The 26,119-nt window shown below is 40.0% G+C and overlaps 7 protein-coding genes, 1 long non-coding RNA gene and 1 pseudogene across 12 annotated transcripts; 4 read left to right on the top strand and 5 right to left on the bottom strand.

The window, feature by feature from the left end:
• Positions 1-665: 665 nt before the first annotated feature.
• Positions 666-1,776, bottom strand: LOC111215746. The gene is made up of 2 exons (XR_002664634.2): positions 1,303-1,776; positions 666-1,201 (listed from the first exon to the last, which is right to left on the bottom strand). It is a non-coding gene; the product is annotated as an uncharacterized LOC111215746 (long non-coding RNA).
• A 942-nt stretch (positions 1,777-2,718) lies between these two features.
• On the top strand, positions 2,719-5,944 carry BNACNNG31240D. Its single transcript, XM_022719802.2, has 3 exons — positions 2,719-4,172; positions 5,012-5,554; positions 5,641-5,944. The coding sequence occupies exons 1-3, from the start codon at positions 3,285-3,287 to the stop codon at positions 5,743-5,745; spliced, it is 1,536 nt and encodes a 511-aa protein (XP_022575523.2). The 5' UTR covers positions 2,719-3,284; the 3' UTR covers positions 5,746-5,944.
• Positions 5,945-7,277: 1,333 nt separating this feature from the next.
• On the top strand, positions 7,278-9,681 carry LOC106345512 (glycerol-3-phosphate acyltransferase 5). Its single transcript, XM_013784711.3, has 2 exons — positions 7,278-8,095; positions 8,504-9,681. Exons 1-2 carry the CDS (start codon positions 7,514-7,516, stop codon positions 9,422-9,424), a joined length of 1,503 nt encoding a protein of 500 aa, XP_013640165.2. The 5' UTR covers positions 7,278-7,513; the 3' UTR covers positions 9,425-9,681.
• Positions 9,682-10,243: 562 nt separating this feature from the next.
• Positions 10,244-14,165, bottom strand: LOC106399099 (annotated as a pseudogene).
• Positions 14,166-14,407: 242 nt separating this feature from the next.
• Positions 14,408-15,720, bottom strand: LOC125609083 (probable E3 ubiquitin ligase SUD1). Its single transcript, XM_048779974.1, has 3 exons — positions 15,169-15,720; positions 15,007-15,077; positions 14,408-14,927 (listed from the first exon to the last, which is right to left on the bottom strand). The coding sequence occupies exons 1-3, from the start codon at positions 15,296-15,298 to the stop codon at positions 14,643-14,645; spliced, it is 486 nt and encodes a 161-aa protein (XP_048635931.1). The 5' UTR covers positions 15,299-15,720; the 3' UTR covers positions 14,408-14,642.
• Positions 15,721-15,952: 232 nt separating this feature from the next.
• LOC111197803 (transcription factor MYB65) lies at positions 15,953-18,523 on the top strand. 4 transcript variants are annotated; one of them, XM_022719796.2, is made up of 4 exons: positions 15,953-16,134; positions 16,598-17,015; positions 17,110-17,980; positions 18,089-18,523. In XM_022719796.2, exons 2-4 carry the CDS (start codon positions 16,668-16,670, stop codon positions 18,376-18,378), a joined length of 1,509 nt encoding a protein of 502 aa, XP_022575517.2. In that variant the 5' UTR covers positions 15,953-16,134; positions 16,598-16,667; the 3' UTR covers positions 18,379-18,523. The 4 variants fall into 4 exon arrangements, with proteins under 4 accessions (XP_022575517.2, XP_022575518.2, XP_048635929.1 ...); XM_048779971.1 differs by lacking the exon at positions 15,953-16,134 and adding an exon at positions 16,142-16,503; XM_022719797.2 differs by having other exon boundaries at positions 16,005-17,015.
• A 58-nt stretch (positions 18,524-18,581) lies between these two features.
• LOC106452528 (dnaJ homolog subfamily C member 2) lies at positions 18,582-21,550 on the bottom strand. The gene is made up of 2 exons (XM_013894675.3): positions 21,364-21,550; positions 18,582-20,706 (listed from the first exon to the last, which is right to left on the bottom strand). Exon 2 carries the CDS (start codon positions 20,683-20,685, stop codon positions 18,763-18,765), a length of 1,923 nt encoding a protein of 640 aa, XP_013750129.3. The 5' UTR covers positions 20,686-20,706; positions 21,364-21,550; the 3' UTR covers positions 18,582-18,762.
• Positions 21,551-21,679: 129 nt separating this feature from the next.
• On the top strand, positions 21,680-24,462 carry LOC106452526 (putative pentatricopeptide repeat-containing protein At3g11460, mitochondrial). Its single transcript, XM_013894672.3, has one exon. It carries the CDS (start codon positions 21,712-21,714, stop codon positions 23,566-23,568), a length of 1,857 nt encoding a protein of 618 aa, XP_013750126.3. The 5' UTR covers positions 21,680-21,711; the 3' UTR covers positions 23,569-24,462.
• Positions 23,594-25,449, bottom strand: LOC111215745 (4'-phosphopantetheinyl transferase gsp-like). Of its 2 annotated transcripts, none has more exons than XM_022719799.2 (8): positions 25,129-25,449; positions 24,889-25,064; positions 24,654-24,721; positions 24,461-24,562; positions 24,231-24,386; positions 24,035-24,139; positions 23,820-23,949; positions 23,594-23,729 (listed from the first exon to the last, which is right to left on the bottom strand). In XM_022719799.2, exons 1-8 carry the CDS (start codon positions 25,212-25,214, stop codon positions 23,650-23,652), a joined length of 903 nt encoding a protein of 300 aa, XP_022575520.2. In that variant the 5' UTR covers positions 25,215-25,449; the 3' UTR covers positions 23,594-23,649. The 2 variants fall into 2 exon arrangements, with proteins under 2 accessions (XP_022575520.2, XP_022575521.2); XM_022719800.2 differs by having other exon boundaries at positions 24,654-24,716; positions 25,129-25,308.
• Positions 25,450-26,119: the final 670 nt, after the last annotated feature.

The following is a 26,119-nucleotide window of genomic DNA, read 5'->3' as shown; positions in this document are numbered from 1 at the left end:
AGAAGGAATACGGCACTTCGGCCTATAGATTATTAAATGATTAGTTTAATTTTAGTCTAATGCCAGACATTCAAATATCATCTGATTGGCCGTCTAGTTTTTTTATTTTATGTTTATATTTCCTACTTTAATCGTTGTTACACTTCAGGTTGATTACGTCAATGTTCTAAAAACTTCAACTACTATGCTTGTTAAACATGTTAAAACTAAGAGACTACGAAATGCACAGCCATTTTTTTTTTTTTTTTTTTTTAAACACACTCAAATTTCCTAGGCATGAAATCTACCGAAAGTTGCTTAAACACAGCTGTGCCTTATTGTATATTTTGATTCTTTGAAGATATACTAAATAAAACTGTTACTATTTAATTAATTGCGTCTACTTTGACATCTGTATAGTAGAAATAATATTATACACAACACGTCGTCGTGGATTCAGCATATCATGCACCGTGACATTTTCCCAACATGCAAGCATACAATATACTTAAATCATTAACAAATTTCTAGTATTGTTCTCTTTTTTCATCGAATCAAACTCCAGAACCTGGGACGACGGGCCCTACCACATTCACTGTAAATTCTACTGTGATCATTCACGTGGTATATTTTTTTTTTTCCGTCAACTGATTATATAGATGAGATGAAACTGATACATGACCAACGAACGAAGGAATGTCCGTGGTTAGCTAAGCCGGCAGACAACACAATATCTCCGGAACTAAAACCCATAAAGGGATGCATAAGCCCAAACAACAACAAACCAGGGCAACTTTAGACTAACACTTCAAACAAAGTAACAAGACTCGTAGACAGCAGGTAGAACTCATGACAAAACAAAGAAATCTAAATGATAGAAAATCTATGAAAGCTGTTTAACGTGAATGCCCCTGGCCAAACCACCGAAAAACCACTCCCTCCTAGTACAACGAGGAAACACCTCAGAACCCAAGTAACACAAGCTTCACAAACCGGCAAGGAAGAATCTCTCAGATTCTGTCAACCTCCGGACACGGCTGAGTCGTACACACGACTGATAAACGCCAAGGAATGAAGCCACAACCAAATCAAATCTCCACGAGATCTGAACAAGAAACTAGGAGCCAAGCCCACCAAATCCGGAGCACAATGAGCACAGGCCACAAACGGCATAAAGACGGATCATAGGAATCCATAGAAACCTCTACCCATTTAGATAAACCTGAAATAGAGAGATCCACACAAGAAGTCCAGAGATATGCAACACAACAAAACTAACCAGGCTGAGATTTGTATAACAAGAGCTTTGTAGCAAGGCCACACCGTTAATCACCAGATTCGGAGCTTTTATCAAAAATCAAACTACAACCAGACAACGATGAAGCAAGACAGAGATTGGGACCGGCGCCGGTGCTGACAGAGCCACCACGCGCCGGTCGTCGGAATTCACGCGTTCGGACGGGAGTGCAGGAGCAGAGAGAAAACGAAGCGATAAGAAAGAAAGAAGATTATTCACGTGGTATATATATATATAGAGAATCGATAAATCATAAATTGTTTAGTCTTCAGACCAACAATGTACGAAAATTTTTGTTACAAAAAATCAATTTACCAAAACAACCCAAGTGTATATGGCCATTAATAATATCACTTTAATCTCATTTAGATGAGATATGTATTCTCAAGTCATCAGCTTGATTGAACGCAATACACGTTGACAGAAAGATTGTAACCCAAATAAAAACGTAGGACAAGAGTCCACGAAACTAATCTAAAACCTAAAGATACGTATGAAAACATGCAAAGAAACTCTAGCTAATATATTTTTAAAAATATGAATGAAGATTTCTAGGTATTATTTAGCTCCAAGCCTAACTTCCTTCGGTTTGGGTTCAAGACTGGATCTGATCATATATGAGGATGCAGCCGGAGCCCAGGGTCATTGTTATCCATCATGTTTACGATCCTCAACACATCATCATGACCCAAGTGCTATATCGCAAAACCAATTTGGAGAGCGTGCCTTGCCAAGGCCCATACAATGGCCCAGTACTGTTGGCTAATAAGCCATTGTTTCTTGGAGCGTGCCATTTCTAAGCAAATATTCTCTCTTTTTATCTGTTTCATGTTTCACCTTTCTATGCTCTTTGGACAGAATATAAATTGTAAAGCAGCACCAACTTTATGGATCCAGAAACACACAACTTTATATTCTTTACACTAAAATGAAAGAAAGATCGAAACTTAATATACCTCAACATTCTCGAAATTGTGATGAACTAACCATAAGTTACAGGGTTTAGATTCGAGCTCCAAATGGAAATGGCGTGTGATGTGGGCAGAATCGTATGAAATTTTTTCATGTATTACGTCCGTTTTCACTCGAACCTCACACACTGTAACATATCTTGACGTATGGTTCGGATATAGACTTTTCAAACACACCCCAATCTATCTTATTTTTAGCTGCTCTAAGCCTCTAACTCTTCTGTATTTATCTCTTACACCAGCACAACATGAATGTCATAAAACCATTCCTAATGGAGCATCCTTGCAATTAATATCTATCTATCTGTTTATATAGTTTGTACTAAAACATGAGACGACGAGTATTTCCTTTTAGGAAGCTCAGTTTGGACAATTCACAACGTGGTATCGACATGTATATTCAATGTCATTATTGGGATGGTTCAAGCATCATAGTGCAGCATCAAAGCATTGTTTCTGACTATATAAATATTATAAATAAATAGAAAATCTATGAGTTAGAGATTATTACATACATTAAAGCTCCGTTTCCATGCTTATCAATAGTCCAGAAATAGTACTTCCTATTTATATACCTTTTCTATAACGCTTCCCTACTTTTTCTCAACTATACGCTTAATAACTAAAGCTCTAACCACATTTTATCCACCCCGTAACATTCTGTTTCTTCTGTTCGTTTTTGTTATAGTTTGAAACTTGATATAAAATCTATTAACGCATATATTCGAAAGTCATCTCACCGTTGACTGAGGCTATCTCCGTCATTTGTGTATCCCAATCACGTGTCTACCTCTTCTTCTTCCTTTTATGTGTGTTAACCTCAGGAGTTGTCACACTTAAAAAAAGGGGGAAAAACCAAAATAGCTTCTAAAAATAAAAATAATCTCACCCACCGTCGGGGGTAATTCCGTAAATTTCCAACAGAACTCCATTCCCGCGGCGTAGCAAGAGGGCAGTTCTGTAAATTAAGCAATATCCACTCGGCGGAGTTAGTTTCACGGTGTCGTCATCTCTCTCCTTCAATTAAAAAAAAAAACATGAAACTGAATCGCGGCGGTGGAGAGCACGGCCACCACCACCACCACCACAACCACCACGAGGCCCTGAAGTTTTCCAGTTTCTTCTTCATGCCGGAGCGGCCACGCGAGTATCTCCTTCTTTTCACTCGCTTCTCCGTCCTCACCTGCCTCATCGTCTCCATCTCTCTCGTCCTCCGCACCACCTTTTTATCCTCCTCCGCGCCGGAATATTCCTCCTCTTACGGTCTCCGTTTCCCCGCCGTGCCACAGAAAGCCATAGCTCTCCCGCCGACAAGATCCACCGGGCCGGTTACCATCTCCCACATCCAGTTCTGCATCGCCGGAGCAGCCGAGACCTGGCTCGATCGGAGCCAATACACCTCCTTATGGTGGCGAAACACCACCCGTGGATTCGTCTGGCTCGATAAACCGGTTAAGATCCCCGATAACCAATCCGATAACCGATTCTCAATCCCGGTTCGAGTTTCCGATCCAGGCTGGACCCGGTTCAGATTCTCCAGCTCGCAAGCCGCGGTTCGGATCGCACGCGTGATCTGGGATAGCTACCGTCTGAACCTCCCCGACGTGCGGTGGTTCGTGATGGGAGACGACGACACCGTCTTCTTCCCGGAGAATCTCGTCAAGGTTCTCTCGAAGTACGACCACGAGCAGATGTGGTACGTCGGCGGGAACTCGGAGAGCGTCGAGCAGGACGTGATGCACGCGTACGACATGGCGTTCGGCGGCGGCGGTTTCGCGATCAGCGGCCCGCTCGCGGCGCGTTTGGCGAACGCGATGGACGGGTGTCTCCAGCGGTATTTCTACTTCTACGGCTCGGATCAGAGGATCGCGGCTTGCGTTAGCGAGATCGGCGTTCCGTTCACCGAAGAACGCGGGTTTCACCAGGTACGTTTCTGTTTGGCACGTGTCGGGGTTGCGATTGGTTGTTTGGGTTACACGTGGAGAACTGTCTTGGTCTCGTTTGTTGGAGTCCGACATATTCAACAGGGTTTAGATGCTGAGAAGTGTTTGAGTTAAGTGGATTTTTGCCACGTGGAATTTCTTGACTTATTTGTGAATAGAAATCTTAGTGGTCAAACGTAATAATTAATAATCACTTTAGGTTGTGCTAATAAAAGAATTTAGGAGTTGATTTATTGAGTAAATTACGCAATTGTTGACCCAAAATAAGAAAATAGTGTCACATTAGGAGGACTTTTGCCTCTGAAATCTGAACTTATATATTACGTTAATCACTTCATTAAATTGAAGTGATAGTTTTATGGTCTAGATGAATACTATCCGACCGGTTTTATTTTTATTTGTTTTTGTTTAATGAATGACCTTAATTGCTTGTGGTCCTATGAAGTGTTGGAAAAAATATTTATTTATTGGAGTTTTAAATATTTTGGTGGAGCACATGATTCTGCCATGTTAGGATACAAAGCTTTTAATCATGACTTCTTTGTTTTAAATCTATTTTTTCAGCTAAAAGCTTATTGTTAATCAAATCTCTGTTTCTAAGATAATAATGTTTATTCATCAACTCTCTATATGCGTGTCATCATCACTACGGCACCACATGTAGTGTCCCTCAATGAAAGTTTCATTTTAGGTATCTAGTGTCAGGGAAATTCAACATCTGCATGTTGTTTTGTCCAGTCTATTATTAAAAGAACCATATTATCTACCATTGTTTTGTTTTTGGACTAACAGTTTGTGTTGTGTTCAAAAATGTAATGCAGCTTGACATAAGAGGAGATCCATACGGGTTTCTAGCGGCGCATCCATTAACACCTCTTGTATCGCTGCATCACCTCGTTTACTTAGATCCGATGTTCCCTAACAAAACCCCCATCGAGTCTTTACAAGCCCTTATGAAACCTTATACGTTAGACCCGCATAGAATACTACAACAGATTCATTGCTACGACCGCAGGCGTCAATGGTCCATATCCATCTCGTGGGGATACTCCATTCAGATATACACTTACTTCTTGACCGCTAAGGAGCTGGATACGCCGTTGCAGACTTTCAAAACTTGGCGGTCTTCGAGCGATGGACCTTTCACGTTTAACACCCGGCCCTTGAAACCTGACCCGTGTGAGCGTCCAGTGACTTATTTCATGGATGGGGCGGAGGATGTGAGGGATAGTGGGACGAGGACATGGTATAGCGTAGGGGATAAGAAGTATGGGCATTGCGGAAAGAGTGAGTATTCTCGGGTGACCAAAGTGAAGAGGATATTGGTGACTTCGATGAAGATGGATCCTGAGTATTGGAACAAGGTTAGTGTTTTTAGCTTGTTCCATATTTTGAACTTTAAATGATATTAGAGTTTGAAGTTTTTTATTTACGTTTTTATTGTTGACAGGCACCACGGAGACCGTGTTGCGAGGTAATGGAAGGAAGAGGAAGAAGAAAGGAGGAGGAAATGTCGATAAGGATTAGAAAGTGCAGATCTGCGGAGATGATATGAAAGCAACGTTTTGGTTAGAGAGATACATTTGCACATACGACTTCTTTTAGATTCAATCATAGTTGGTTTCCTAAATTTCTGGTACCATGAAGTGACGATTTACTCTTATCAAATACCTGGTCTCATGTGTATTTCAGTCTGCAAACGTTTGTTTCTGTGTATTATTAGTCAAATAATATCAAAACTCCATAGTTATACACTTGTACTCATATATGCATGGTAAATATGTCAGGATTTAACCGTTGATAACATTTGTTTAAGGTGTATATTAACTCTTTTGAAGAGGCTTGGACTAGGTATAAACTTCAATACACACGTGAATTTTTAAACTAAGTTCGAATAATGATTTTTGTTAATTAATGTGAATCAACGTGTAGAAATCTTTAGGAGATCCATGTCTATAATGTCCCAAATCCAGTTTATATAGATTCAAATTATGATTTTTGATATATCGATGTAAGATTTTGTTAAAAATTTTGTATGTTTGTCATAGATTTACATCATAAATTAACAACCTCGTCCATACCATTTGGTCATAACTATTTATCTATTTAAGTACATTTATTTAGTATTTTATTCTATCAAATTTGGTTGATAAGAAATCTAAGACACCCTAGCGGAATTCTAACTATTTAATTATATAGTTTTATTAAAATCAAACCAACTGAACCAAACCAATTCTAACAGTAACTAACAAAAAAACTGGTTACCTGAAAACAAATCAACGTGTCTTGTTTTAATTTTGTGTCTTCTGATGAAAGTAGCCGCTTTGTTTCCTACCAAACCTCATCTAACATAGTTAGAGACGACAGATAGGAATTTGCGTCAAGAAAAACGGCTTGTAAACACGCAAGTTTATGTCAGAAATAATATAGACTCGAGGAATTGTGTAAAATACTAATTTATCAGCTGAGATTTGTGTTATTCTTATGTACTGAGATTTACAAGCATTCTCATCTATCAGCTGTAACATTATCGGCCAGGTAGGCAACCAAACCGGACCAGCTTAATTAAACTGAATTGTGATAAGATCAATTAGTTCACCGCCTCACCCGGAAAAGTAGCATATGCAAAGCGTAGAAATCACATGATCTTTTTTTTTTGGGTGAAAAATGTTAACAAATTACATGATCTTTGGAAGAAACCTATGTGGTTTCGAAGTATTATGGGCGGCCTACAACCGGGTATATATTTAAAAAAAATTACTTTGAAATGATCTCACAGACCAACATAAGAAAATCTAACCAGACTAAGATAAATTGAACAAAAAATCAATTCGGTTGGAATATATAGGGATAAGTTCTCTCCAGTCAAATTAACATGCATAAACTATATGCTATTCTCACATGATACGGTCAGTAACCTAATTACTCGTATATTTGCCTGTTTTCACAGCCTAATTTTGGTGCATTATGCCAACAATCTGGACATGATTGGTTAATTTTAAACCATCATTTTTTTTTGCTATCCACATAAGATTACGTGAATTACTTCACCAGGAGGAAAACAGATGACGTGTATAATCGTGTTTTCTTCACATATCTCTATATATAATATTGACTTATCGAAAAAATCAACTTAAAAAAACATGTACAGTTACGGTAGGTGCAATATTGATAAACTGCCATTGTGTTATAGAGACGAGCCAGTCCACACCTTTATAACATAAAACGTTACAATCCATTTTCTTCCATCTTCAAACCAGTCAAAACTCAAAACTAACATTCGATCAAACAAACCGAAAGGAAGAGAAGAAATAGAATTGGTGATGGAGCAAGCAAGAACGAGTTCGGATTCTGTGGTGTCAGAATTTGAAGGGACAATACTAAAGAACCAAGATCCATTCTCTTACTTCATGCTAGTTGCCTTCGAAGCATCTGGTCTTATTCGTTTTGCCGTCTTGCTATTTCTTTGGCCCGTAATCACACTCCTTCACGTTTTCAGCTACAAAAACGCCGCCCTCAAGCTCATGATCTTTGTATCCACGGTTGGTTTACGTGAACCGGAGATTGAATCGGTGGCTAGAGCCGTCCTGCCGAAGTTTTACATGGATGACGTAAGTATGGACACATGGAAGGTTTTCAGCTCGTGCAAGAAGAAAGTCGTGGTGACTAGAATGCCTAGAGTTATGGTGGAGATGTTCTCAAAGGAGCATCTTATAGCCGATGAGGTCATTGGTTCAGAGCTGATCGTGAACCGGTTTGGCTTTGTCACCGGTTTGATACGTGAAACCGATATCAATCAATCTGTTTTCAGCCGTGTCGCTGATTTGCTAGTCGATGGAAGGCCTCGTATAGGTCTTGCGAGACCGGGCAAGACGATTTCTACAACTTTCTTATCGTTATGTGAGGTAAACACTACATCCTTGCATGAAATCATATAAATATACATAGAAAATGTCTCAACTAGCAAAACTTTTTAGCTTATTATCCAATTTAACGTACAAACACGAATCATTGTACATTTTACAGAAAAAAAACATGCATTTCTATATATATATTGTCTACTCAGTTTCAAACTGCAGATCTATTTTTTCAAAAACTAAAATTTAAATATTTTTCAATATTTTTAGTTAATAATGGTTAACTATAACATTCGAAGAAATTATGATAAATAGTTATTCGCAAAATAATATATTTATAATCAAAATTTAAAATATTTTTTTAATTTGTATAAAATTCTAAAATATAGATTTTTTTTGAAACAAGTGAGTATTAATTATTATCAACACTAATGTTAAATCTTCATGCATGTATAGGAGCATATTCATGCACCAATTCCGGAGAGCTACCACCACCACACCCAACAACTTGAGCTACGGCCACTTCCCGTGATCTTTCACGACGGACGCCTTGTGAAGCGGCCGACTCCAGCCACCGCTCTCCTCATCCTCATTTGGATCCCATTCGGAATCATTCTCGCCGCCACCAGGATCTTTCTTGGATCCATCCTCCCACTGTGGGCAACACCGTACGTCTCTAAGATATTCGGCGGCCAGATCATCGTTAAAGGCAAGCCTCCTCAGGCACCAGCGCCCGGACACTCCGGCGTTCTCTTTGTGTGCACACACAGAACCCTAATGGACCCGGTGGTATTATCTTACGTGCTCGGACGCAGCATACCAGCTGTTACTTACTCTATCTCACGCTTATCCGAGATCTTATCTCCCATCCCAACCGTCCGGTTAACAAGAATCCGAGACGTAGACGCCGCAAAGATCAAGCAGCAGTTGTCTAAAGGCGATCTAGTTGTTTGTCCCGAGGGAACCACTTGTCGTGAACCGTTCTTGCTAAGGTTTAGCGCGCTTTTCGCTGAGTTAACGGATAGGATTGTTCCGGTTGCTATGAACTATAGAGTTGGATTCTTCCACGCGACCACGGCGAGAGGGTGGAAAGGTTTGGATCCTATTTTCTTCTTTATGAACCCGAGGCCGGTTTACGAGGTTACGTTCTTGAACCAGCTTCCTATGGAGGCTACGTGTTCGTCAGGGAAGAGTCCGCATGACGTGGCGAACTATGTTCAGAGGATCTTGGCCGCTACGTTAGGGTTCGAGTGCACTAACTTCACGAGGAAGGATAAGTATAGGGTTCTTGCGGGGAACGATGGAACGGTGTCGTATTTATCGTTTCTTGACCAGTTGAAGAAGGTGGTGAGCACTTTCGAGCCGTTTCTCCATTGAAATCAAATTAGTAAACTACTATTCGGTCGATAATTTTCTTTTTTCCAATGCCTTCCTCTTTATTTATTTTTGCATGTGCTTTAAATCTGGATGCATTTTGTTTTATAGATGTTTGTGTTTGTATTTTTTTTTGTTGATAAATGTTATTCTTTTTCAGTTATGAAACTAACTCCCCATAAGTATTGTTGAATAATAAGTATTTGGGGATGAATGTATAGTTTTGTTAATGAGAATTGTTAATTTTTTTTTTCCAAAAATTAGTTTGTTACAAAAGATATTTTGTGTCAATTATTTTCTCTCTCGAAATTTGCAAACTTGCAGTCATCACGCTTTGTTTTAGTTTATGTCTTCTAAAATTCAACAGAACTTAATCTTTTATTAATTTAAGTAGAGGTAAAAATAACTGAACGGAAATTGCATTGTAGTCACGCTTTTTTTTAAAAGAAAAGAAGTTTCTTTAGAACTATATTTAATTTAAAACGTAGAAAATATCTGAAACTAAAGAAATCTGAATACACAATGATATTGAGGAAAGCATGCATTAAAATGTCGGGTGAAGATTATGCTTGGCATCTGGTTATTTTATTTTGTCATCTGAACATCTGATATTGGTTTTGATGTTGTTATCTTATGGAATGTCAAGGTTGGAGTATCACTTTGTTCTTGGTGACACTTTAAATTTTCCTCTTTTCTTTACTCCTTTGCACAATAAAGCGCTATAAGTTATTTCAATTTCTATGTTTGGTTTCTAGTTTGTTAGGCTCTCTTATAGGAATTAATGAGCTTATTTTGAATCCTGGATCTAGCAAGAGGAACATAAGATCGCATCGTTTGATATAAGATAATAAGAAACACATCTATATGTAAACTACGTTTGGCTACTACTACCTCTTCGTTAACATAAATACATCTTGCCATGTGGTTCAGATTATATGTAAAAGATAATTAACATATTTTGACTCGTTCTATCAACAAAAGAGTCATTGTTTGTGAGATACCCCTGCTCTAGAGATCGTCAGTCAAATCCCTTACTCTTTCACCCACCATATACCGTTCATTGAAGATCAACTGGTGCAAGTAGATAATGATCTCAAGCGTTAGCTTTATCACGAACCAGACCACAATCAAGGCTAATGATGCGGGCCAGATAAACCGCTCAGTAGCTGCATTGAAGCTTTGGGAATATCCAAGCCACGGTAACAGAGACTTCACCAGCACGTAAGGGATGGATAGTGTGGTTAGAAGTGTGTTTATGATGGAGCCAATCACATCTCGAAGCAGCCACATTGAAGGAAGCTTATTGATTCCCACGCTCCTGATTCTTTCAAACTTCCTTCGCCATGCCTTGGTTGCGAAACACTTGATAGGCGTGAGCATTGTCTACAGGACCACAAGATAAAGCAAAATATATTAGTTGCTCTGCAAGAAAACTGAGACTTGGTTAAAACCCTTTTGATGTTTATCATACCAGAAAGGTCCAGAGGTGAAGCACCACTACTCCTATCAACCAATCTTGGATCAAGAAATAGAGTGGTGATTCATTAAGTGGCACTCGTGATGGGATGATGATCATAAGGTCGATAAGTACGCCAAGCAATCCCGGTATGATAGAGATCTGTTCATCAGAGTTTACCAAGTCATTGGAAAGTCATAATATCGAAGAGAGGCTCTGATGAAAATAGAAGGTTGTTCTTACCCATATGGAGAAAAGAAGAGCATTTGTTATTCGTATCAAGATATATTTGAGAAGGAAATCACTTCTTCCCGTCAAAATATGATCAAATGCAAAGCAAATGCTGACATAGATTGCTCGTAGGATATAACATCCAATCCAAAAAGCACAAATATCTGCAATGACAAGCTTAAAACTTTATAATCATGTATAAGAAACTGGTCTAAGTAAAGCAAGAAACTAGAACAAACCGTCATGTTTGATTCCAACTCTTCGCAAGATGAAGGAGATAGAGTAAGAGAACACTCTTCCAACCACAATTGGCAAAACCATAAAGGCTGTGCTAACGAGAAACAAACTCAAAGCAGCTAGCATCAACATTATAGCAATCCTCGTCCTATACCTAAAAGTGCATCTTATTCAGTAACATTTCAATAATTTTATTAAGAGATTGTAAATGTCAGTTAAAATTACCTGTTATCTCTTTGCTCTTTGATATCGTCTTCATCATTCTGTGATTTGTAAAAAGTGACCATAGAGCCTTCAGCTAATGAATACAATAGTAACCAAGGGTTATCATCAGCATGTTGTTCAAAAAAAAAAAAAAAAAAAAGGGTTATCATCAGCATAGTGAAAGTCCTCCTCTCCTCGGGGCACTACTAGCAAGAGATCACTCAGCAGAAGCCAAGAACAAACAGTGACAATCCACTTGTGAACTAAGAGTGCGATAGCTGGTTTGGTAAGTTCGATTAACCATTTGGGCCCGGCATGCATTAGGTTGACATAAATTGCGTATGCAACACCAATAAAAGGACTTCTGCCCCTGCGTTTTGTTCAATGTACAATTTAGTTAGCAACAATATAAGGCAAGGGTAAGAGCTAGGGAAGTAAACGACCAAGCTTACCATAACTCAAGAGGGAAAAACGATGGGCTGATAAGTGTAATTGCTTTAATTGGTAAGCGAAACAAAATCACCAATAATACCCCATGAGAGGCAAACACAAAGAAAACGTGTCGAAGATTCAGTTTGGTGATCTTGTAGTCTGGATCTGTGACATCTAGAAGATACCAATAGGCTCGTTTATGCATGATCTGTCAAAAGAAGAAGAGAAAATCTTGATAAAAGAATAAGGTTCCATTAGGATGATGAACCCAAATTTTAAACTATTACCTTGGGGATATGTTTCATGTAAGAGACAGCAATTATCAAGCAAGAGAGTCCTGAAAGCCAACGAAAGGCCACCATCATGCACGGATTGTGTGAAAGAATCTCAAATATCTGAAAACTCCTGGTTCCAAACATAGGGGAGGTGCAGATTCCGAGGAACCAACCAAGAATCCAAGGCAGAACACCAAATTTGAAGAACAAGACAAAAGCATCCTTGATGAGTAATATGTTTGCTAAGAAAGCCAACAGGTGACAAGGCAATGTCACGGTTATGAAGTGAAACCCGAGAGAAAACCAGCGAGCTAAGACTGGAAATGGGTTTTGATGGAGAATGAAGAGGATTCCAAAGTAAGCAAAGCAGATTGACAGCATCATCATGTATCCAAGAATAACAGGCGAGTTTCCAGACAAATAGCTGCCACCAACAGTTGCTAATACAACCCATCCAATAGAAAATGGCAGAAGAATAAAGAGGCTAGAAACATATACGCTGATAGCAAGGACCTGGAGAGAACGAACAAAAGAGCATTATTATTGCATGAAGGAAAACTGAAGAAGAAAGAGAAATATGTAAAAAGACTCACAGCAAAGGCATCATCATCCAGAAAGAAAAGCACCCGTCTGATAACCCCAAACTCATGAAGCGGCGCCTCAGGAGGAAGAAAGATAAGCCGAGGAGGTTGGCCCAAGAAATGTATGAGTTTATGAAAATACCAATCACAAAGGATCTTCATATACTTGGACAACAAGTGCAAAACTGCACCAACAACTCCTCCATTCCCGAAAAAACTATCACCCCGGCCTCCTCCGAGATCTCCTACTTGAATCCTTATAGTAGTGAGAATCAGCATAGAAGAAGCGATGACAGTGCTGTAGAGCAAGGTAGCCCACAAAAAAAGCTAACTTCCGAGACATGAACACTCTCTGGGAGCCAGCAACATATTCTTGGCCCAAAGGATGCAAGGCAATGCAGAATACGTTGAAGAGAATCACCACAATCCAAGCAACAATCAACTTCAAGTAGCGTCCTGCTCTTGATAAGACTCCAATCAGAAACTCGTCGCAAGGAAGCCTCTCCGGAGCATTCTCGGAGTAAACGGGAACAAACGAGTAGCTACGCCCACACACCTGAAGGAAAATTAGAACCATAACGATAATCCCCTAAAATCAGAAACCCTAATTTGTAGATTCTAACGATAAACCCTAAACCACTGATTTCAAAATCCCCCAAACACTTGCAGGTAACCTCGCATTTGTTGTTTCCGCGGCGGCGATTGAGCCAGGTACGAAGGCAATGCTGGTGAACGAACTTGATCGAGCCTCGGCACAAGCACGGATACCGTAACGGGTTTCCTGGCTCCTCCGGCGATCGGCAAATCCGGCACTGGTCTTCGTCGTCTTCCGCTGAGAAACTCTCGTCCATTTTAGGGAATCAAAGCTAGTTCTAGTTCTAGTCGTCGTCACCTGCGTTGCGTGTATTCATTCCCTCAAGCGGCAAATGCATATATATATGACCAAAACCAAGTGATAATTAAATTTATTAACTAAAACAATTTCAAATAAATCTTAATTTACTAATATTGGTGTGATGACTCATGACGATTCCTGAGTAGTTGAGTAAAGAGTTTCTACGTTGCTTCCTCTCATTTTCGCTACAGAAAAAGAATCAATTACCACGGTTAAATTAATTTTTCTTTTAACAAAGATCAATTTTGTGTGACCAAGACCAATACTCCAACTTAATTTTAAATATCTGATATTTTAAAATAATCCAACAAAGCTGATGTTCGATTAAATTTGAGTTATTTTTCATCCACATTAATTTTCTATGTTTATATTCCACTTGTTTCGTAAAAGTCACTTTCATATTTTTCTTACAAATTAAAAAAAATGATTAAAATTTATTTATATTTTAATAGTAATTTTTATTTAACCAATAGTTTTTTAAATAAATAAAATTATTACACTTAAGATTATATTTTTAAAATATATAAACTATATTAGAAAACTTTAAAATGACATTTTCTTCTTTTTCTGTCAACTGATTAAAATGACATTGTCTTTGTAACAAAAAAAATGCGAAAGTAATACTCTTTATGAAATATAAATAGTATTTTTTTTGTAACAAGAAAAAGTGCTAAATAAATACACTGCTTGATAACAAATATCTCATTCAAAAATAAGACAACATCTACCGCAATAGAAACCTAACCATTGCTAACATATTTTGACTTGACTATCAACAAAAGAATTCTTGTTTTGTTTTTCATACTCTCCCTTCTGCTCTAGAGATCTTCAGTCAAATCCCCCACTCTTTCACCCAGCATATACAGTTCATTGAATATCAACTGGTGCAAGTAGATAATAATCTCAAATGTTATAGCTTTGTAATGAACCAAACCACAATCAAGGCTAATGATGCTGGCCAGATAAACAGCTCAATAACTGCATTGAAGCTTTGGGAATATCCAAGCAACGGTAACAGAGACTTCACCAACACGTAAGGGATGGATAGTGTGGTTAGAAGTGTGTTTATGATGGAGCCAATCACATCTCGAAGCATCCACATTGAAGGAAGCTTATTGATTCCCACGTTCTTGATTCTCTTGAACTTCCTTCGCCATGCGTTGGTTGCGAAACACTTGATAGGCGTGAGCAATGTCTATAGGAACATATATAAGAATAAGCAAAATATATTAGTTGCTCCGAAAGAAATCGACTCTCTTTGATGATTCTCTTACCGAAATGGTCCAGAAGGTGAATATTAGTTGCAAATCAGTTCTTCCCGTCAGAATATGATCAAATGCAAATTCTGACATAGATTGCTCCACAAACACATGTTCAAAATTTTAATAAGCATATATAAGAAACTGGTCTAAATAAAGCAAGAAACTAGAACAAACCGTCATGTGTGATTCCAAATCTTCGCAGGATGAAGGAGATAGAGTAAGAGAATACTCTTCCAACCACAATTGGCAAAGTCATAAAGGCTGTGCTAACGAGAAACAAACTCAAAGCAGCTAGCATCAACATTATAGCAATCCTCGTCCGATACCTAAAACTGCAACTTATCAGAACATTTCAAAAAATTTATTAAAAGCTTTATATCAGTTAATTACCTGTTATCTCTTTGCTCTTTGATATCGTCTTCATCATTCTGTGATTTATTTATAAAAAGTTTACCAAGATATCAAGCATTATTTTGTAGTTTAAATCCTTGCAATATATTAGCATCTCGAAAGAACAAGACGTGGTAAAAAAAAAGACGTGATCTTTCTAGTTTGCATCTGTTTAAAAGAAGTGTTTTTTTTTGTGTGGCAACGAGTCAGAAGATGAATACAGGCCTTGGACTGGAGTGGGAAGAAACTGGTTGATGCATTAAAATCACATTATTAAATGAAGTATTAAATTACAAATAGTGGTGTTTTGGTGTGGTGGGTTCCTTTTTCGTCGAGACGTGTACGTATATACGATTATATACCAAAAAATAGTATAATTTGCATTTTGACACATTTTAAAAATATTATTATTCTGAATTTCTGATTACCATTTCGAAAATTAAATATTGTATTTGTTGGGTGCATTCATAAACACGCACACAATTTCGTTTCTCTATGAATAAATAAAATTTCTCCGTAATTGATTATATATCTATATCGGAAAGAAAAAGTAAAATAAAGAAAGGAAAGTCTGCTATGTAATAAAAGAAGAATTAATAAAAGAGTATTTATTTATTTTATTTTATTGCTAAATTTTGATCCCTTTTCCACTTCTGTTGAGCATCCCGAGCTGCTGTGATCTACTATCTCTGTGTATCGTTTGATCCCTCGATTCGATTCTCCGAGAAAACAACGGCGAAGCTTTCCCGCGTAATCTCTCTCTCTCTCTTTACTTCTTTCTAGATTGTTCTTTCCGATACTAGTACTTCTAGATCTCGAATCCACTTGCTCAGATCTCTGATCTTCAATCCCTGCATCGATGATCCGTGGAGAGGCTTAGACTTGTGAGCTATAACGATTTTGTGTATCTTCAGCTCAAACTCGAGCTCCGATTTAGTCTCATGTGATTATAAGAAACCTTTTTAACGCTAGATCTCGTCGTGTGTGTAGAGATTCACTTCCTTGATTGTAGTTTATGAGTAATCGATAGCTTTGGGAAACTGGAATCACAATCTAGAGATTGGGGGTTAGGGTTAGGTTCTTCCTTTCCTGGAGTTCGATACGGTGCCGTTTTCAAATGTCAGAGCTTCATGAATACTACTTTAGAGACTTACTAATATACTTTAGAGAAATTAAAGTGTGTTTCTTGTTTTTTTCTCTTAAACTGGTTCAGGTGGGAGCTTGCTTGATGTCTATATGGTTATTGAGGTGCTGAGGTTTGTATTGAGTTAAGGTAGTAAGAGATGAGTTACACGGCTGAGAGTGATGATGATGGTATGCACTCACCAGCTGGTGATAGTATTGGTTATGGATGCAAGAGCCGAGGGAAAGGAAGTGTTCTGAAGAAAGGACCGTGGACTTCGACGGAAGACGGGATTTTGATTAATTATGTGAGGAAGCATGGAGAGGGGAACTGGAACGCTGTGCAGAAATACACGAGCCTGGCTCGTTGTGGGAAAAGCTGTCGTCTCAGGTGGGCTAATCATCTTAGGCCGAACTTGAAGAAAGGAGCGTTTAGCCAGGAAGAGGAACGGCTCATTGTTCAGATGCATGCCAAGATGGGGAATAAATGGGCACAGATGGCTGAACATGTAAGTAGTATTGTAAAGACCAAAAGGATATTTTGTGGTTGCTACTTGATTATGGTGTTCATTTCATTTATTAATCCTTTTTCTCTCTTACCAGTTGCCTGGTCGAACAGATAATGAGATAAAGAATTATTGGAACACTCGTATCAAGAGGCGACATCGAGCAGGCTTACCACTTTACCCTCCTGAACTCCACGTTGAAGACCTGCAGTGGAGCGAGGAGTATATCACGAGCAATGTCACCAGGGTGAATAGAAGAAGACATCATCAAGATATCTTGCAGTTGGGGAATTCCAAAGCAGATGTCTTGTTTGACGATCTTAATTTTGCTACCAGCTTGTTACCTGGAGCTTCTGACGTATTAGATATGTTCACATGCAACATGTTAGGAACTGGTGCAAGTAGTTCCCCGTACGAAAGCTACATGCCACCAATACTGCCTTCCCCAAAGCAGCTCCGAGAATCTGGATCTCTGTTTCCCATCTGCAGCAGTAACATAAAGCAAGAGTTCCACTCTCCAGAACCTTTTCAGAATCCCAGATCTTGCAGTATCTCGCCTTGTGATGTTGGTCATCATTCTCCTTACGGAAACCAACGTCCATCTGATGTGATGATTTCAGATAGCCATGCCTTTACGGATGGCATGCTTCTTACTTCTAAGCCCTTGTTTGGGGCAGTGAAGCTGGAGCTCCCTTCATTCCAATATTCAGAGACTAGTGGATTTGATCAGTGGAAGACGACACCGTCACCTCCACACTCAGATCCTCTTGACTCTGTTGATGCTTATATTCAATCTCCGCCACCGTTGGAGATAGAGAAAGACGAGTCAAACTGTTTCTCGTCATGCGACACTGGTCTACTAGATATGTTACTTCCCAATGCCAAGATCAAAACTAGTGCAAAGCGTAGTTTGGCTCTCCCCGAGATTCCAATCCCCACGCAACTTAGTGCGGGTGAAAATTCACCAGGTGAGATCAAAGTCACTCGTTGATTGGTATCTAATCTATTCCACTTTCTTAATGATTCTTTAGTTGCTGTCTTGTGGCTGAGAGTTGCTTTATCATATTTTGTTGAAGATTCTGCAGGGAACGTTGTGAAGACAGAAGAGTTGGATCAGGTTTGGGAACCAAAGAGAGTTGATATAACACGGCCTGATGTTTTACTTGCATCGAGCTGGCTAGACCAACAAGGCTGTTTCGGGATTGTTAGAGACTCGAGCAACATGAGTGATGCACTTGCGCTTCTTCTCGGTGGTGAAGACATTGAAAACACGTACGTTACCGTTGGGTCATCATCATCAGGTCAAGCACAACAAGGAGTTGAGTCTTGCACATGGACTAATATGCCTCCTGTTTGGTCCTTATAACAACATGAACCACATCACAGTTTGATCTTTCTGTATTTTTCATGCTATACTTCACTTCCTTCGAGGACTTCATGGTTTGTTATTGTTGGGACTTGAGAAAAGATTTATGAAGTTAAGAAAAGTAAAACTCTGTATGATTTTGATTCTCTCTGGCCATTATACTTTGATTTGTTTGGTTTAGTTTGTAAAATTGACAGATCGGATATTTCAAATCAAATTATACATAAGATTAGATAAAAGTATTAAGTTTGTGATAGCAGGTATCAGAAGCAAATGAATCATTACAAATAATAGTAATAAAAGTTTCAAGGTTTTGATCTTGCAATGTAACAGTGCCCTCATGAGGATTACAACCCAAAATTCTCATGGAGCTCCGATAACATTTTAGACTGCAGTTTTCTTGCTTCTGATGATTTCCTTGAGCTCTGCAAACTTCTTCTTGCACTGAATCACAGTCTTCCCAGGAACAGCAGCAGCTACTCTCTCCCATCTTTGGCTTGTCTCTTTAGGGAATGTCTTCAAAGCCTGAACCAAAGCTCTTTCTTGCACAGAAGACCAACCATCTGTGTCCACTGAACTTCCACTTGCTTCACCATTGCTCTCTGAGCTTTGACCAACAACAACAGTCTCTTTAACAGGTGGTTTCACCTTTGTTGTTGCTCCTGCCGGCAGAGACTCTCCGAGCTCCTCTCTTGTAGAGAGAGGGGAAGCTATTGTAGCGGTCGGTTTCCTCTTCTCGAGGAAGGAATCAAACGCTTTGGCGGAATCTGGTTTTTGGAGAAGAACGGTCTTAGTTGCTTTAAGAATCTCCTCAACTGATCTTCCTGTACCGATGTACTCTGATATAACTTCCCATCTCCGAGACGTCCCCTTTGGATATTTGATCATTCCTTTTCTCAGCATGTCAATCTCTTCCTTGCTCCACGGCTGTTTCTTCTGAGTGCTCTCCAACACAGAAACTCTTTCTGCCCCGCCACCGTTGGGTTTCTCACTTTCTTTCTCTTTAGAGTTGGCTTCTTGGTCTCTACTACCATCTTTTATCACTTTAGCCAACTCCACCCCTTCTTTGTTTCCCATCTTATCGCATAGACTCTGCAACTCCTCGATGTTAAGCGTCATGCAAAGACTCTCTATATCTTCCTCTGAGATGTCAAGCAGACGCTGAGCCACCACAGGAGCTGAGAGGGCTCTAAGACGGTTACGCTCTTTGCGTATGAGCTTCTTCTCCTTCTCCTTAGCCTTCTTCTGCTGCTGCGCAGACTCCACCACTCGCTTCTCCTCTTCTTCCTTTCGCTTCTTCTCTTCCGCAGCGGCGATAGCAGCTTCCTCCTCCTGCTTCTTCTTAGCCATAAGCTTCGCGTCTTTCTTCTGCTGCTTCTCAGCCTTCTCCTCTTCTTTCCTTTTAACAATCCTCGGATCCTTCCTATACGCATTGTCGACGAGAGTCCTGATCCTAGCGTGCTCCTCCTTCCTAGCCTTTGCCGTTGCTCTAGCGTTCTCCTTCTCCATCCACCTCCTCTCCTCGCGCGAGTCCGCTTGTTCAAGATCATGCTCCTCTTCATCAGGAAACTCCCTCCAGCTCTTGAACGCGTACCAGAAGTTGTAGAACCTATCAACCTCCTTGAGCTTCGTGTTCTCGTCTCCCAAATCAGGTATACGCTGGTTCACAGACCACCTAGCGTTCCTCTTGAAAGCTGGACCGAACACCTTGAAAAAGTCCTGCGGCGCGCAGTCCGTGGGGACCTCGTCATCAAACTCATCAGTGGAGTCGAAGATTCTCCTCTTTAACGGATCCATCAGCACCTCGTAAGCCTCTTGGATCGCCTTGAAGCGAGACTCTATCTCCTCTTTTTTCGCCTCCTTGGCTTCTTCTGTCTCCTCCGCAAGAAGGAGACTAGCCATCTTATCAGGATGGTGCTTCAACGCAGCTTCGCGGTAGCTTTTCCTGATCTGATCCTCTGTTGCGAGGTACCTCAAGTTGCTCAGCCCCAAGAGCGCATAGTGGTCTTGCTGTTGAGTACCGGACTTCTTCTTTCCTTTGTTGGAGTATGAGTTGAAGGAAGGAACGTATTCCTTCTCTTTATCGTCTCCTCCGGCTTTCTTGTCATCGCCTTCGCTGTCTGTGGGCTCCTCTGCGCATCCGTGGAGTTTGAGAGCAGCGGAGTGGAAGGCGTGACCCGCAGGCTCGCGGTTTAGAGCCTTCACGGGAAGAGAGTTGGAAGAAGCGTACAAGGGTTTTCCATCCACAAGCTCCTCGGAGTATGTGATTAGTAGCTTAATGGAAGAGTCGCTTCTAACGCTCGGCATGGTGAAAAAATGGTTCAGATTCTGTCACAAATGATTACAGAGATAGTGTTAGCTTTAGGCAGCAACTTTAAACGGATAAGGTCAATATTCATGTAACCTATATATGACTTAAAAAAAGATACACAAGCCAAGCCTGAAATCACAACCCCAACATATTACAAATGAAATTCAAGGCCAAATGATTTGTAATCTGTTGGGATTGTTTATTTGAGGCTTGGCTTGTGTATCTCTTTTCATAGTATCTACATCAAGTTTAACACAAAAAGGCAAATGCAAAAGGAAGATATAAGACTGGAAAGAACAAGGCCATACAGACAAATGATGCAAGTGGTACAGATCCAGCAGCAAAAGCAATAAACAAGCTTTGTTACAAATATGTTTTGAACTCTAAAACACACAACCTCATATGGTTACTAAGGCAAAGAATTTCAAATGAAAAGGAAGACAAAAGAAGCGAAGCCCTTGTTATTGCAAGACATAGTAATAACAAATCCATTTCTCTAAGGACAGTGGTCTCTCAAATCCACGATTTTTAACAAAAAACCCTACTTTTTCGACTTACGCACACAACCACGATATGATATCTTCGATCTTAAGAAAACTTAACGAAAAATCTGATGGCGATAAAAAAAAGCAACCATATCGAAAAAAAAACAGTGTTAAATCCACTTTTCTTACCAGACACTCCGATCTATTGGTCGGAAGCTGCTCCAGCGATCACTTCCCGCACGAGCTTCCTCCAACCCGCGGCGGTAGAGAGAGAGAGAGAGAGAACAATAAGAATACAAGTTCAATCTGCGTTCACAGGAAATGAAATAGCGGCGGCAACGATTTGCTGATGGGAGAAGAAAGGGTCTATCAGATTATAACCTGTTTGGTTGTCTGAATAAAACTATTCTTTTAATGTTACATCACGCAAATAAATTGGGCCAGGCCCATTTAGATAATTATTGGGCCTTACTCTAATTAAGATATATTCATATTACTAGTTTTAACCCCAAACTAGTGATCACCGGCGGAGAAGCAATGGCAACCGGAAGAAGCATCGTGCGGCGAGTGGCTTCGACGCCATGGAACGCGCGTCTGAGAGAGCTCGCTTCCCAATCATTATTCTCCGAATCGATCTCTCTCTACCGGTCAATGCTCCGCTCAGGCTCCTCTCCAGACGCATTCTCTTACCCTTTCACTCTCAAGTCATGCGCCGCGCTTTCTCTCCCTGTCTCCGGCCAGCAGCTCCATTGCCACGTCATCAGAGAAGGCTGCGTCGCCGAGCCGTTCGTGATCACCGCTCTTATCTCGATGTACTGTAAATGCGGTTTAGTAGAGGACGCACGCAAAGTGTTCGACGAAAATACTCAGTCGCATCAGCTCGGAGTTTGTTACAACGCTTTGATATCTGGATACACGGCGAATGCGAAGGTAGCTGATGCCGCGTGTCTGTTTCGGACAATGAAGGAGAGATGTGTTTCGGTTGATTCAGTTACGATGCTGGGGCTTGTCCCTGTCTGCACGGTTCCTGATTACGTCTGGTTCGGGATGTCTCTTCACGGAGAATGCGTTAAATTAGGTATAGATTCTGAGTTAGCTGTTTTGAATAGCTTTATTACAATGTACATGAAGTGCGGATCGGTGGAGTCTGGTAGGAGGTTGTTTGATGGAGTTCCCGTGAAGGGTTTGATTACATGGAACGCTGTGATGTCTGGATGTGCGCAGAACGGATTGGCTTACGATGTTTTGGAGATTTACGAGGAGATGAAATCTTACGGTGTTCGTCCTGATCCTGTTACGTTGGTTAGTGTTTTGTCGTCTTGTGCTCATCTTGGAGCTCAGAGGATTGGTCAGGAGGTGGAGAAGTTAGTTGAGGCGAATGGGTTTGTGTCTAATGTGTTTGTTTGCAATGCGTTGATTAGTATGTATGCTAGATGCGGTAACTTGGCAAAGGCGCGGGGTGTTTTCGACGTGATGCCTGTGAGAAGCTTAGTTTCGTGGACGGCAATGATTGGTTGTTATGGGATGCATGGAATGGCTGAGACTGCGGTTAAGCTTTTCGATGATATGATCAAAAGTGGGATAAGACCCGACAAGACGGTCTTTGTGATGGTTTTGTCTACGTGCAGCCATTCAGGGCTGACGGAGAAAGGTTTGGAGTTGTTTGATGCGATGAAGAGAGAGTATAAGCTGGAGCCTGGTCCTGAACACTACGCTTGCGTAGTTGATCTACTCGGGAGAGCTGGTCGAATAGATGAAGCCATGGGGTTTATAGAGTCAATGCCTATTGAACCGGATGGTGCTGTTTGGGGCGCTCTATTAGGTGCCTGTAAAATCCACAAGAATGTGGATATGGCAGAGATAGCTTTTGCAAAGGTGATTGAGTTTGAACCGATGAACATTGGCTACTATGTGTTGATGTCGAATATATATACGGACTCAAAGAATCAAGAAGGAATCTGGAGAATACGGGTGATGATGAGAGAGAGAGGATTCAAGAAAGAGCCTGGGTATAGTTACGTGGAACACATGGGAAGAGTTCATTTGTTCTTGGCTGGCGATAGAAGTCATGAGCAAACAGAGGAAGTCTATAGAATGCTGGATGAGTTAGAGGCTTCTGTTATGGAGATTGAGGGAAACACAGAATGTGATAGATGCGGAGAGGTTTCTAGCAGTACGCGTGAGCACAGCGAGAGGTTAGCAGTAGCGTTTGCGATCCTCAACACTAGTCCAGGGGCAGAGATTCTTGTGATAAAGAACCTGAGGGTTTGTGAAGATTGTCATGTGTTCATCAAGATGGTTAGCAAGGTTGTAGATCGTAGGTTTGTTGTAAGAGATGCATCACGGTTCCACTATTTCGAAGACGGGTTATGCTCGTGCAAGGATTACTGGTGATTCTTCAAGAGTCTCACAAACACGATGCTCAGAAAGTGATGTATATAAAAATGATTACAGAAGGTTGAAGGTTGCGCACAACTACAAAAATATTCTTTCAGAAATAAGTTGGTCTTCTACAAAGGGGATGGTTTTCCGAACAATCACCCTCATAGGAGCTCCTGCAAAAAGAAAAAAAAAGATGTGATGAAAAAACCACTAAACCAGTGGATCCTTCACTATCAAGAGATATATCACAACTGAAACTGCACCTTCGTTAGCTTGATCATCTTCAATACAGACTGCAGCATAATGAGAATCTGCCAGCTCCAAAGGGGCAAACTTCCATTCTCCGTTGCATTTCTTTGTCTCCTCCAGTGGATCGGCTGTCACTTCAGATGTCTACAGAAAAAAAATCAGAGATCTTTAAGGAAGGAAGTGAACAATAATACAACACTTAGAATCTGAGTTGAAGTCTAAAACAAACCTTGCAAAGACTGTAGCCTTCCTCTGTTCCAGGTATAGACTGGATTGTGAAGGTATTAAAAGGTGCAGCGGAGAAGCCTTTTCCTAATGCTTTCACATACGCCTCCTGGATACACAATCACCACAACAGTTTCTAACTTTTGAGAAGTAAAAATTTATTTCAGGCTCAAGTGTTATCTGTTGTTCGTAGAAACTACCTTAAGAGTCCATAGCTTAATAAATTCCTTTCTCTGAGCTTCCGGGTCCGGTATAGTTGCCAAAAAGTTCACTTCATCAGCAGAGTAAAATCTTTTTGCGAACGCTAAGACATCATGTTTTATCTTCCTTTCCTTGTCTTCAACATCAATACCAACCTAAAACAGTAGTAAGCTGTGACTGTTCAAATACAAACAAAACTATATGTAATGTGCCTAATAAGAAGACTTACCGGAACATGTACTGTCACCCCACAGGCAATTAAAGAATCTGTGTGGGAGATGTTGAAATGCAATGGCTGATGATTGCAGTTCTTACAGTTCTGCCAATCTACCTGTAAGAAATTCAAACAAGAACAAGTGAATTTTTGCTCTAACCTCAGACCATGACTCTTAGTCTACTTCCTAAACAACTATCTCACTCACCTCAGGCTTCCCATACACATTCTTCTTGAACATCAAGGATCGAGGATCAACCTCCTTGTTTGTCTGATCTAATAACAAAACCAAGATTACAGTTAATACCCTTCAAAATTCAAACTCTTTTCTGTGAGAAAAGTCCTACTTATAGTAAAAACCAATATAACCTCACAAATTCAGCTAAGTCTGACTAGCTATCATATAGAAAGGCCGAGGCTTTAAGAGACTTAGATGAACATACATCTAGCAACGGTGGTTCGAACCAAGGTGCGGGCAAGCAAAGCATTCTTCTTGAGCTCATCGCCACGCATCTGATCAACTCCATCTTTCTCAGTTTGTGCGAGAAGCTGAGAGTAGCGTTTCAAAAGAGATGTGCTTTTCACTTCATCTGGTATAACATACCATAGGTGAGTCTCCCTGCAAGAGATTTAGAACATAAGCTTCAAAGCCTATCAACCAAAACGTGGGATGAGGAACGTGCCTACGAGATGGAAGTTGCAGAGGAATCAGTGAAGGCAAATCGATCGAGAAGCTTCGCTGCATTTGGGACATGACACTGATTCTCATCAGCAGCTCAATCACAGGTGATTGATTCTCCGGCTAATTTTACGGTGAGTCGGTGACGGAGGTCAGATGCATACCCTAACCAGCTAGGGGTTCTGAAGTCATAACAGAATCGTACCGAACCAAACCATTTTAAACCGAGGGATTTTGTTTAATACTCAAACTTCACTAAACCGAAATTTAGTTCTGGTTCCGGTTCCGTTCGGTGGATTGATCAATCTATCTATCAACTGGGCTTGGGCTAGAAAGGTTCTATTACTATGAGCTTTCTTTTGGCATTGGCCTTCTGACTAAAAGTCTGTTAGGCTTGTAAACATTTTATTTTGGCCAATTCTCTCGCATAGTTTTTTTTTCTAGTTTTTGTCACAAAAATAATAGTCCTCAACCACTGCATACCAGATAGCCGTGACGTTACTGATCTCGAGAGTTATTTCGTCATCGGGTTTTTTTAATTTTTTTCTTTTGTTTTTTTTTTAGCTTTGTTAGGAGTGGGAATACTATAGTCTTTTGATTTATTAATAAAAACTATTATTCTGATTTTTAACTCGAAGTGTTAGTTTTGAGATAAAAACTTGAATATAATTATTTTTTAGACAAAATTTAAATATGATTATTTAGGAGAATTGTCTAAATTTTTTTTTTTTGCTTAAATGGCAGAATATACGCATATATATAGTATTACTATACATGCATTATACCATCAATGATCAATATTCGCTTTTGGTGAGAAGATTCAAGTATTATAAACAAAGTTTACAATACAATTAAAAAGGATTTAGTGCTGCTAATCCAACTCCAAGTATTACGGTAATCTCACACGGTTTGACTAAACGAACCCTCGTCAGCACAGAGTCTGTTCGCAATTATTGGTACTAATTTCAACCAGTTGTCCCTACGTACCGACCACC

The sequence above is a fragment of the Brassica napus genome, chromosome A5 (genome assembly GCF_020379485.1).
Source record: "Brassica napus cultivar Da-Ae chromosome A5, Da-Ae, whole genome shotgun sequence".
Taxonomy (NCBI): Eukaryota; Viridiplantae; Streptophyta; class Magnoliopsida; order Brassicales; family Brassicaceae; genus Brassica; species Brassica napus.
This window is presented reverse-complemented; position numbering and strand designations above follow the sequence as displayed.

What these genes read in the sequence shown, in the direction of transcription:
- BNACNNG31240D (XM_022719802.2), top strand. Translation starts at nt 3,285, where the DNA reads ATGAAACTGAATCGCGGCGGTGGAGAGCACGGCCACCACCACCACCAC. An exon ending in AAGAACGCGGGTTTCACCAG is followed by an intron (nt 4,173 to 5,011) that starts GTACGTTTCTGT and finishes AATGTAATGCAG; the next exon opens with CTTGACATAAGAGGAGATCC. An exon ending in ATCCTGAGTATTGGAACAAG is followed by an intron (nt 5,555 to 5,640) that starts GTTAGTGTTTTT and finishes TATTGTTGACAG; the next exon opens with GCACCACGGAGACCGTGTTG.
- LOC106345512 (XM_013784711.3), top strand. Translation starts at nt 7,514, where the DNA reads ATGGAGCAAGCAAGAACGAGTTCGGATTCTGTGGTGTCAGAATTTGAA. An exon ending in CTTTCTTATCGTTATGTGAG is followed by an intron (nt 8,096 to 8,503) that starts GTAAACACTACA and finishes ATGCATGTATAG; the next exon opens with GAGCATATTCATGCACCAAT.
- LOC125609083 (XM_048779974.1), bottom strand. Translation starts at nt 15,298, where the DNA reads ATGTTGATGCTAGCTGCTTTGAGTTTGTTTCTCGTTAGCACAGCCTTT. An exon ending in ATTTGGAATCACACATGACG is followed by an intron (nt 15,078 to 15,168) that starts GTTTGTTCTAGT and finishes AATCTATGTCAG; the next exon opens with AATTTGCATTTGATCATATT. An exon ending in TCACCTTCTGGACCATTTCG is followed by an intron (nt 14,928 to 15,006) that starts GTAAGAGAATCA and finishes ATGTTCCTATAG; the next exon opens with ACATTGCTCACGCCTATCAA.
- LOC111197803 (XM_022719796.2), top strand. Translation starts at nt 16,668, where the DNA reads ATGAGTTACACGGCTGAGAGTGATGATGATGGTATGCACTCACCAGCT. An exon ending in GGGCACAGATGGCTGAACAT is followed by an intron (nt 17,016 to 17,109) that starts GTAAGTAGTATT and finishes CTCTCTTACCAG; the next exon opens with TTGCCTGGTCGAACAGATAA. An exon ending in TGCGGGTGAAAATTCACCAG is followed by an intron (nt 17,981 to 18,088) that starts GTGAGATCAAAG and finishes ATTTTGTTGAAG; the next exon opens with ATTCTGCAGGGAACGTTGTG.
- LOC106452528 (XM_013894675.3), bottom strand. Translation starts at nt 20,685, where the DNA reads ATGCCGAGCGTTAGAAGCGACTCTTCCATTAAGCTACTAATCACATAC.
- LOC106452526 (XM_013894672.3), top strand. Translation starts at nt 21,712, where the DNA reads ATGGCAACCGGAAGAAGCATCGTGCGGCGAGTGGCTTCGACGCCATGG.
- LOC111215745 (XM_022719799.2), bottom strand. Translation starts at nt 25,214, where the DNA reads ATGAGAATCAGTGTCATGTCCCAAATGCAGCGAAGCTTCTCGATCGAT. An exon ending in TTAAGCTATGGACTCTTAAG is followed by an intron (nt 24,140 to 24,230) that starts GTAGTTTCTACG and finishes TTGTGTATCCAG; the next exon opens with GAGGCGTATGTGAAAGCATT. An exon ending in AGATGATCAAGCTAACGAAG is followed by an intron (nt 23,730 to 23,819) that starts GTGCAGTTTCAG and finishes TTCTTTTTGCAG; the next exon opens with GAGCTCCTATGAGGGTGATT.